The sequence below is a fragment of the Vigna unguiculata genome, chromosome 8, assembly GCF_037176805.1.
Source record: "Vigna unguiculata cultivar grain cowpea cultivar isolate G323 ecotype 2 chromosome 8, ASM3717680v1, whole genome shotgun sequence".
Taxonomy (NCBI): Eukaryota; Viridiplantae; Streptophyta; class Magnoliopsida; order Fabales; family Fabaceae; genus Vigna; species Vigna unguiculata.
The window spans coordinates 21,322,672-21,333,809 of NC_140799.1; the positions used below are offsets into that span (position 1 = coordinate 21,322,672).

Sequence of the window (11,138 nt, forward strand, 5' to 3'; positions counted from 1 at the left end):
TCCTCTCAAACAAATGTGTGATCGCCACTCAGAAATGTGAAAAGTCTTTAGAACTTTAGATTGCACTAGCAAACCTTAATGTCTTCTTTGCAATCTGTCTTTTTATTTTCTTGAGGGTAACTATGTACTGGCTTTGCTATGGTTGATTTTGTGGTGGGAAGTCTTTTTCGGTCATAATAATTTTCACTCAAGAATGTATACTGGTGCAAAGGTCGTTAACTTTCAGGTTTTGATCGTTTTTACCAAATATGTTTCTCTTTGCAAGCAGCAACCATGGATTCTTATTTTCCAGCCACAGTGGAGTCAATTATTCTGGCAGAGGAAACCCAAGACCCATATGAGAAAATATCCATTCTTTGTCGGGTACTTCGTGATCCTTCTTCTACCTCGTTTACTTTGAGCATCAAAGAGGTAGCCATCGTACACCTCATTGAGCAGTTCACGGAAGAGAATAGGGCAGTGGATCTGCGCAGCCTTCTTACTCATTTGAGGTTCTTCTTTTCCTTGATTCCAACGGAACAAACGGCAAAAGTTATGAGGAGAGTAATTGATTCTGTTGGTGAAATACCAGGGAGTTCTGATCTACAAATTACAATCTGTAAAGATATGGTGCAATGGGCTCGTGCTGAAAGGCGTAGATTTCTGAGGCTGCGACTTGAGAGAAGACTCGCAGCACTACTTGAGGAAAATAAGGAATATTCCGAAGCTTTGGCTCTCCTCAATAGTGGCCTGATCAAAGAGCTTACGAGAATAGATGACAAGAATCTACTTGTGGAAATACACTTGCTTGAAAGCAAGCTACACTTTTCCTTGAGAAGCCTTCCAAAGGGAAAAGCCGCCATAAAAGCTGCAAGAACAGCTGCAGATGCTATTAATGTTCCTCTAGCTCAACAAGGTGCCATAGATTTACAGAGTGGGATTCTTTATGCGGAGGAGAAGGATTACAATACTGCATACAGTTATTTCCGTGAAGCTTTTGGGCATTTCTGTTCTATTGCCGAGAAAGAAGACCCCAGGGTGGTACTTAGCCTGAAATACATGATGTTGTGTAAGATCATGGTGGATCAAGCTCAACTTGTGCCCAAACTTATATCATTTGGAGCTACTTGTGTTACAACCGACTTGGCTGCCATGAGAATCGTAGCTGACGCTGTTTGCAGGCGATCTCTGCAATTATTCCAAATCGTTTTGCGAAATTACAAGCCTAAGTTTGAGGGAGACGCAAATATCTTCAGACACCTTTCATCCCTGGATGGTGTTATTCTGGAATACAAGCTTCGCAGATTGGTTGAACCTTTCTCAAGGGTAGAGATTGTACACGTTTCTGAACTAATTGGGCTTCCTGTTGATGATGTGGAGCGAAAGTTGTATCAGATGATTTTGGACAAGAAGTTGGGCGGGAAATTGGATCAATCTGGATGCCTTGTGATATTTGATGATCCCGAAACAGATGCCTTATACACTTCAACCTTCCAAACCATTTCTAATATTGAGAAGGTCGTGGACAGTCTTTATGCCAGGTCTGCCAAGATAATTGCATAAGCTCTTTATCCCTCACTTTATTTGGACTGCAGTGATACTTACTTTCCTTACCTTCACTTTACAATTAGTACGATATCATTTTTTTTCTCGAATTTGTTGGACTCAAAACAGTTTGTGGCTGTTGAGTCCATTCATCTCCAAACTACTTGGGGAGCTGTACTATTGTAATGTAATAAATGTTTTTAAGAACATTTTGAAGGGCCAGCCATAGTATTCAATAATGTTATAATTATATTAATAGTTACACTACAAGAATGTAGGCTTTTTTCGTGAGCCAAAAACGGACAACACTAGTACAAAACCGACGAAAAAAGGATGATCGCGTCAGTCAAGCGATGACAACATGGACCATGCCTATTTCTGGATGCAAAGCTCATTTGCGTTGACTAAATGGGAACAAACATTTGATGCTTGTTTATCGTCGGTTCAACCGACGAAAACACATAAAAAATATAATAATAAATTTGTATGCGTGGGTAAACCCCACGAACACCTGAAAATTTTTCAAAATTTTGTGTGGGCTAAGCCCACGAATGATTCTCTGTGCATAGGCCAAGCTCACGAATGATTGAAATAAAATATCTAAAACAAAGGGATTTGCGTGAGTTTAGCCGACACAAACAAGTTTTTCTATAATTGTTGGCGTGAGCTTAGCCCACACAAATCTTTGTTTCCAGGCACATCGCAAAATCTGCATCAATAATACCAAAACCTGCATCCAGACACATTTCAAGCAATCCACAAATTCAGGATATCATTTGATTCATTTAGAAGCAAAATTTGAAACACAAAATTAAGTAAATTGTGACTTTAATTATATCAAATTACAGTCGCACAAAAATCTACAAGTCTAAAATTCAAAGAAGACAAATCCACTTAAAAAGCTTATTCTAAAAACCTAATTTGTATCTTAACCAAAATATTACTCAATCAATAGGCATTCAATCAACAATGTAGTAATGTTCAATCAATAGGAGTACAATCACTAACTTGGATGCTTCAAAAATCTGCTACGTTCGAACGAAAATCCCTAAATCGCGTTTATGAAAATACCCTTCGTGGCAAAGAAGAGAGTTGTTGGTTGTGTTGCTAAAGAGAAGTTGCAAGGTGAAGGAAGCTCATCGGCGCACCCTCTCTCGCCCAAGCCTCCATGCTCGTCATGACATTCGCCTTGCGAGAGCAACTCGCGTCGTCACAGAACCTCGCCTCCTCGCAGCACGTGGAGTCTTCGAAGAACTAGCCTCATTGAAGTATTGTTCTTGTCGCCCACTTGCCTCGATGAAGTTTCGCCACTCATGAAAGAAAACGCATGCCACATAGAATGAGGGAAACATCGAGGCGGACTCGAGGGAAGGGGAAAGCTAAAGGGGGAAAAGTGAGATCTAATGTTTTCCCCCTATAATTTAACCTAAAGTTTAATTTTTTTTATCTCAGTAGTGTGTGTGTGGGCCAGCCGACGCAAACAATTGAATTTGTTATGCGTGGGCCATCTGACGCAATTGATTGGTTGATTTGTGCCGACCAAACCGACGAGAATCTAAAATTAATTATTTTTTCATTTTTACGAATAGATAATTTTTGTTTCTAAATAACTTTTTGGTTATCGTCGGTTTTGCATGGATCTGGCCGACGTATTTTGAGTCCTACACTAATCTGACGCCATAATTTTGACGCTAAAATCGTGCATTCTTGTAGTGTTAGATAAATAATCAAGGACATTAAAATCTTATATAGAAATATAACACATTAATAATATAAACTTTCTCGTATCCATTGTGGTATCTCCAAAGATCCTTAATTCATATAGCACTTTAGTAAATGTTTTCAATAATTTCACGTCATATCATTCAATACACGATCATAGTTACCATCATTTCATGCCATTACAAGAAAATCGTAAATTACCGAAAGATATATACCGACGGATGTTATTCCATCGGTTTTTTAGATTTATCAACGGATTCACGGACAAATTTATCGACGGATATAGTTAAATAATTTACAGACGAACACATTTATTGATATTTCAAATTTTCAGACGGATATAGTTGAATAATTTATCGATGGATTATATCCGTCGGTAAAGTCCTCAATGAAATTAGAATTGAATTTCACTTTCCCCTACCCCCAATTTCAATATTGTCCCACATTTCATTTTGCCTGTCGTCGTCCTCCCTCGATCTCACTGTCTTTGGCCGCTAATGGTAAGTCGTTGTCTCACCGGTCATTTTTGTTCTGTAGTTTATTTCTCCATTTGTTGTCACTCTGGTTGGATTATGTTTTCCATGCCAGTAGTCGCGTGTATTGAAGCAACGTTAATGGGAGGTGTCTACGAGAGAGCTTAGTCATTGCTAGGTGTGTCCATTTTCCCCTTTCTCTCGCCAGCCCTAATTAAGTCCTAATTAACTATTTTTGGTTGGATGATGTGGTTTGATTAGGAATTTCGTGTAGTTTTGGACTAAATGTGTTATTCTTGATTTCGTGTAGTTTTGTTTTTGATTATTCACAACACTTTATACCTGTTGTTGTTTTGTATGAAGTGGTTGCGTGAATATAATATGCACGACATATTTGGATTCCTAAAACAGATTTATGCATCCGTTTGGAAACTACCATCCCATTCCTACCATTCCTGCTTCATTTTGTCCTCCTAACCTGGAACCTTCGTTGCTATGCACAATAGAAATAAACAAGTACTAAAAAAGGCAGCAGTTACATGTTTCCTTTAATCTTGAATCATATGAATTTTATATCAATCACACATGAATTTTTATTGATGTCAAACACTCCTTTTGTCACTCTCTTAGATACATTGCTCAGACTTGAATCATTAGGTTTTGCTTCCAATTTCGTATTTTCTCCACTTTCACAATCAATCTAAGAGGAAGGATCTATTACAACACAAGCCTCAGCTACTTTCCCACTAATCAAATTTCTTGAACTATATAACTTGTTCTTTTATCAACCCCATGTAATGTATCATTAATTTCTTGAGTGCCACCCAGGTTCTGATCATTATTTTCTTGAAGCCCCTATTTTAGTTCTACATTCAAACCAAGACCATTACACATCTCTTCTATAGTCCTATCTTCCCCACTTACGCTAACTCTTTCACCCAAGTTATGCCCACCTCCTACATCAATTGCATTTTCTTCAACTGATAATAATAAATATAATATTTAGTCACTTTATATTACATCTTATAGATACATATTATAATGATGATGTAAAATTACAAAAATAGCACTATTACTTTAAGAAACATGCAAAACCTAGTTCTTAAAAATATGGATTTAGACTCAATTTAGTCCAACCTCCATATTCTTCCCTTCATTTTGATCATATTACTAGTTAATCTAATATGACAGAACAAGTTGATGCACATAACTTATGCATCATGTTTAATCAATCAATGCTATCATTCTCATTGCTTGTTTCATGTGTTGCCCATGTAAATCAATAGTTATCACGTTTTGTATAACCTTGTTTCTGCATATATCACTAACAACAACTTAATACATCACTAATAGTAGCTTATACAACTATCTATAAAACCCTACCAATATTAAGTTAGGCATAGGAATCAAAATGGGCATTGATGGAATTAAATAGAACCTAACCAATGCTTGCTTTATTTTGAGCTGGCGAAAAAAAAATAATCTAACTAAATTAGGTTACTGCAACAAACAAATGAAAGAAAATAAGTAGTGCTTTGGAGGATTCCATAGAAGCATTGGCTTAATCTAAATTGTAGAATAAAAGGGGTGTGTAGGTTATACATCATCTTAGCAATTGCAAAAAATACATATGCTTCTCAATCATTTCTCTTACAACAAATAAAAAAGTATTTTCATACATCATCTTAACACTTGCCCCAGTCCAAATCCTATGAGAACTAAAGTTTGGATTTAATTCTAAAACCTAGACTAAAATTCCAATAAAATAGCATAATTAAGCTAAATTGATGAAACTAACCTAAATTGATTCTTAAACTAAATCTAGGCTGAGAACTCACAATTAACAACTTAAAATCACTTTATTTCTAGTGTTTTTGCTGCATAAGATTGGTTAACATATTGAATTCGTGATTTCATTACATTTGATCAGTTCTGCATTTGCATTTAAGTAAGTTTTATGATTTTAAATGTGATCCAATCATTGATACTGCACAATCTTCATCTTCAGTTCTCATATGACTTTTGTCAAACACTTAGTATACATTATGTTTTCACCATGGCATTTTATCAAAGAAATTTCATTTTCACATTTATACACACTATTTTAGGTAACTCTAGGGATTCGAACTTGTCTTATTCATATTTCCTTAATGTTTTACATAATCATTGATCATTCTAAATCCTTCTAACTTCATTATCACATTAATTTGACCATTTCATTCACATTTTATACTATAACATGTTGTTGCAGTTTTGAACATTCCCTTTTATCATTTTTTTTATCACTTTGCATGAGTTTTTTTACATCCTTTTATCCTATTTAACATTTTCCCCCATAGTCTTCTTAGTTTTTGTGGTAAATTAAGCAACAAAATAGCTACTAATAACTTAAGTTTCCTAGGATTGACACTTCAGTTGTCCCTATGCTACATTTTAGGAGCAACTTATATTGACTAGAGCCTTATGCTACACTTAAGATATCTTACTTAATAAGTGAGATATATCCCCACAATGACATGATTTTAACAAATACAGGAGGGACATGTGTCTCACCAAATTTCAATTCTCCCTTTTACATTCTAATTTGAGGCGTTTATTGTTTTATAGAACATGCGCAAAGCTCCTTTGAATTGTGCTTGGATGTATGATCATTGTTATAGTGGAAAAAGAGGATTGAAGGAGTCTTTTGTGATAGGCGCTAAAGAGTTTGTCTGAACAATAAGACAGTCTAAATATTTTGAACTTGAAGGTGAGATTTGATGCCCTTGCATTAAGTGTGACTATACAAGGATTTTGACAAATTAGATTGTCAAAGTTCACCTTTATAAAAAAGGGTTCATACAAAATTACTGGATTTGAACATTACAAGATGAAGATATGCCACATGTTGATTTACATGAAGGTGATAATTCTATACTTAGAGATGATGTACGTACTGTTGAAATGGAGCAATTGTGTGCCATGGAAGAGATGGTGAATAATGCTTTGTGTCAATTTGAATTAGCCCAACAACCCAACGACACTAACTTAGAAGAGTGTCCTAATGAATCCACCTAAAGGTTTTATAATTTGATGGTGGAGGCAAATCAACCTTTATTTGAAGGGGCAACAGACTCTAAATGCTCAGTATGTGTTAGACTTCTGTCTTATAAGTCTAATTGGAATATTCCCAACTAATGCTTAGATGCTTTCACGAAACTTTTGTTAGATCTTACAACATAAAATATGAGTTTGCCAAAAAGTTATTATGACGCTAAGCAGTTAGTATCAAAGATGGGATTGAAGGCTAAGAAGATTGATTGTTGTGTGTGAGGTTGTATGCACTTTTATGACAATGATAGTGGAAAAAAAGATGCAACATTGCTTGAATGTAAATTTGGTCACAAACCAAGATATTGCCCTATTCATCAAGGATCAAGGCGCAAACTCCGCCACATATGACTTGGCATCATGAAAACCAAAGCCAAGGAATGTTACGTCACCCATTTGATGGTGAAGCCTGGAAACACTTTGATCGTAAATCCAACCTTTACGTCTGATCCACGCAATGTGCGACTTGGTCTATGTTCAAATGGATTTAACCCATACATTCAGGCTTCATCTACACCATATTCTTATTGGCCCATGATTTTTACTCCAATACAATCTTCCTCTTGAAAAGTCCATGTCAAAACGTTATATGTTTTTGAGTTGTCTTCTACTAGGGCCATCCACTCCAAAAGCCTCTATTGATGTTTAATTAGTGTAACATCCCGATCGGATATTACTAATTTAAATAATTAAAATAGGGATATAAGTATAAAATCGCATTTATGATAATTCCTTTTCCGAAAACGCGGGAAAATTTAAAACTTTTATTTCAACGTGCCAAACTAAAATAAACTCACGGCGTTCAAGGATTACAACTACAAAATGTTTATAAAACTAATACAAATAATTCAAAATCTGCCCATAGAAAACCAATGAAAATCCCCAAGTGTTTCCCACTCTGTCTCTACGCATCCACCTGCTCACCTGCATCAATCCCTGCTCCCATGTAATAAGTTACACGATCATCGCCAAATACACACAAATAGGTGAGCTCATATAAATAAACAAATAAAACGTTACATTAAGTAAAGCATCTCAAAACTATAAAACGTGTTAGCGAATTTCCCTTTTTCTCAGTTCCTCGGCTTTCAACTCTTTCGTTAGACGTCTATTGATTCTACACCCTTTGGTGAGTTTATTGATCGATCTTTACTGCACGAGTGTGTACTCGCCCCTCCGACTACAGGCCACCACTTGATAGTCCACACGCGGGAATAAATTTGCCACGGCCTCGCACCATGACACCAAGTGGAGTTTCCTAAAACGAACAAGAGTCTATAGTTGTTCCTAGACTACCAAACTCAATTAGATGCACTGAATAGGGCAATCATCTGAAACCTCGCCGTACGAGCCACAATCTCGCACACTCCACTGGACTTCCTAAACCACCAGGCTACAACCTAGAGTGGTCACGTGTTACCCCAATACAAGATACGCTCGTAACTGGGCTCCCAACCAAAGCATCGCATCATGAACATCACCTAAAGTTGTGTAGATATCCTCCTCACGAACTAACTTTGCACCAAAACCGCCTGGCGCGCCTCTCGCGTCGCTAGGCGGAACCTGGTTCCAGATCGTATGGCGGACATCTCACACCACCAAGCGCAACGCATGTAACATCCCGTCAGTATATTACGGATTTTAATAATAAATAAAGATTTAATAAACATTTTCATTTAATAAAACCTCATTTCCCAAAACGCGGGAAATTTAAAACTTTTATTAAATCTATGACAAGTCCAAAATTCCATAATGTATAAAACTAAAAAATAATATAAAACAACCATAGTGTTTTAAACTGGGATAATAACCAAAATGTCTCATGAGAGTTTACAATTTATTTCCAAATATAATAAATAAAAAGACTCCCATGCTATCCCCGCTCCGTGGCTAAGTCTCACCAGCACCACCTACATCAACATCATCTGCTCACGTGTACCGCACATGATCATCGCCAAACACAAGCAGATAGGGTGAGCTTAACAGAATAAGCATACAAAACACATTCATGTACATATATATGAGTGACTTATATATTCCATGCAACATGCCAAACAAAATCCCTCTATCGATTTCATCTTCCTTGGCCACAATCAGGTCATTTGTGTTCTACCTCTTTTAGTGATTACCTCAAGGTAACTTGTTGCCATACCTATTGGCCACAATCGATAGAACACGTGCAGGAAACCATTGCCACAGATCAAACACCGCACTACCAAGTGGAGTTCCCAAATACGAACATAGTTCACAACGTCCTAAGACTACCAAACTCGTCAGTTAACTACTAAGGAGGGCAATCTCTCTAGACCCATCCGTACTAGCCACAACCAGCACACTCACACCGACAACATTTGCCAACTCGAGCTCAACTCAAGGGTTCCTCGTGTTCATCTACCATCTCGAGATCAACTCGAGGGATGCCATTCCAAGCTCAACTCGAGGAATGCTACGTGGTTAACCCCTATCCCGAGCTCAACTCAAGGGATACGTTCCGAGCTCAACTCAAGGAACCCAACAATCCCACCTTTGAAGCATCACCAAAAGCCTTGTAGACGACGGCTGCAGAATCCAACATTTAAGACTACAACATCCAAAACGCCTAGCGAGGGACACGTACCGCTAAGCGCTACTAGCTTCCAGACCGCCTAGCGAGGGACACGTACCGCCAGGCATCAAGCACCTCAGAAATCTCGAATGCTGCAGATACCGCCTGGCGGAACCACCCTTATCGCCAAGTGCATAAGATCCAGGTGCCCACTGATATTGCAGTTATCGCCTGGCGAGAAGCTCTTTATCGCCAGGCGCCATGTGTGAACGTTGCTCTCTAGACCATCGATACTGCCTGGCGGCTGAACCCAGCCGCCAGGCACCATACCAGTACAACGTGTTGTACTAATTTTTCTACACTCCAACTATTTTGTAAACCTTTATTATACCGTCGCATACCTCCAAAATATAATTTCTCCTATCAGTCATCGCTTCACCCCCTAATCTTACTCTTAAGTGGTGCTTCTATACTATTATACCCATGTTTGTTTAACTTAATATCAGTCCCCCTCAATAATCTCACAACTCCTGCATCTCATACTAGCCTATGACTAGTGTCACTATTACCTATTAGTATCATACTTAATCCAATCATAACCACACAACCGTCAGAAATGATGCCTTGTAATATACTACGTGATCCTTATGTACATGATATCAGTTCCTCCAAGTCAACCATTCTAGCCTCTAGCTAGGTTTATGAACAATAGCTAACTAACGTCTGTCATACCCCAATGTCAAGTCAATACTAAACCATCAGGCCAATTCATATTTCTTGCTAACTAATATAATTCAAGTATTATATCATTTCAACATGCTCGAACATATTATTAAAACAATAATAATTACATAACACATAAATGGCATACATAGGACTTGAACCCAAGTCCTCTCACACAATGAAAGTACTCTCAACCACTTGAGCTAGCACTTTTCCACGTCATACCAATCAGAATTTAATGTTATAAATGTTCTTCCTACCCGCATTTATTAATTATTTATTTATTTAATTAATTAAGTTCTATGGGTCTTACATTCCCCCACCTTGAAAGTTTTCATCCACGAAAAAGAGAACTTACCAGGGAAAAGGTGAGGATAAGATTTCCTCATGAGATCCTCCATCTCCCACGTCATCTCCTGGGTTGTTTCATCCCAGAGAACTTTCATCGTTCTAATCTCCTTCCCTCTTAGCTGTTTGACTTGAGAATCCAAGATTCTCACTGGTCCAACTCCAATCGTCATGTCTTCCCGCACCTGCACATCATCCTCCTCTAGCACATGAGTAGGATCCACTATGTACTTCCTCAACTGCGACACGTGGAAGACATTATGTAGGTTTGCCAATTGTGGTGGCAAGGGAATTTCGTACGCTGCAGGTCCAATCCTCCTCGTGATCTGGTATGGGTCGATTCGAGGAGTCAACTTCCTCGACTTGAGTGCTCTCCCAATACCTGTTGTAGGCATCACTTTGAGAAATATGTGATCACCTACCTCAAACTCAAGCGACCTCCTCCTCTTATCTGCATAGGATTTCTGCCTGCTCTAAGTTGCATGCATCCGATCCTATATCACTCTCACCTTCCCAGTAGTCTGCTGTAAGAACTTTGGCCCAAGGACCATTGACTCTCCATCTTGCTGCCAACACAAAGGTGTCCTGCATCTCCTACCATACAAATCCTCGTATGGCACCATTCTAATACTGGAATGATAGCTATTATTATAAGTAAATTCCACCAATGGCAGCATATCACTCCGAGTACCCAAGTAATCTAAAATACAAGT

General features: G+C 38.0%; 1 protein-coding gene and 1 pseudogene across 1 annotated transcript; one reads left to right on the top strand and one right to left on the bottom strand.

The window, feature by feature from the left end:
* Window positions 1-273: 273 nt before the first annotated feature.
* LOC114193124 (26S proteasome non-ATPase regulatory subunit 11 homolog pseudogene) lies at window positions 274-1,591 on the top strand (annotated as a pseudogene).
* A 601-nt stretch (window positions 1,592-2,192) lies between these two features.
* On the bottom strand, window positions 2,193-10,820 carry LOC114194953 (uncharacterized). The gene is made up of 2 exons (XM_028085354.2): window positions 10,436-10,820; window positions 2,193-2,254 (listed from the first exon to the last, which is right to left on the bottom strand). Exons 1-2 carry the CDS (start codon window positions 10,818-10,820, stop codon window positions 2,193-2,195), a joined length of 447 nt encoding a protein of 148 aa, XP_027941155.2.
* Between the last annotated feature and the right edge of the window lie 318 nt (window positions 10,821-11,138).

Coding starts and splice junctions, on each gene's coding strand:
- LOC114194953 (XM_028085354.2), bottom strand. CDS start 10,820: ATGCCTACAACAGGTATTGGGAGAGCACTCAAGTCGAGGAAGTTGACT. Junction 2,255..10,435: donor TTATCCTCACCTTTTCCCTG/GTAAGTTCTCTT, acceptor GTCTGGATGCAG/GTTTTGGTATTATTGATGCA.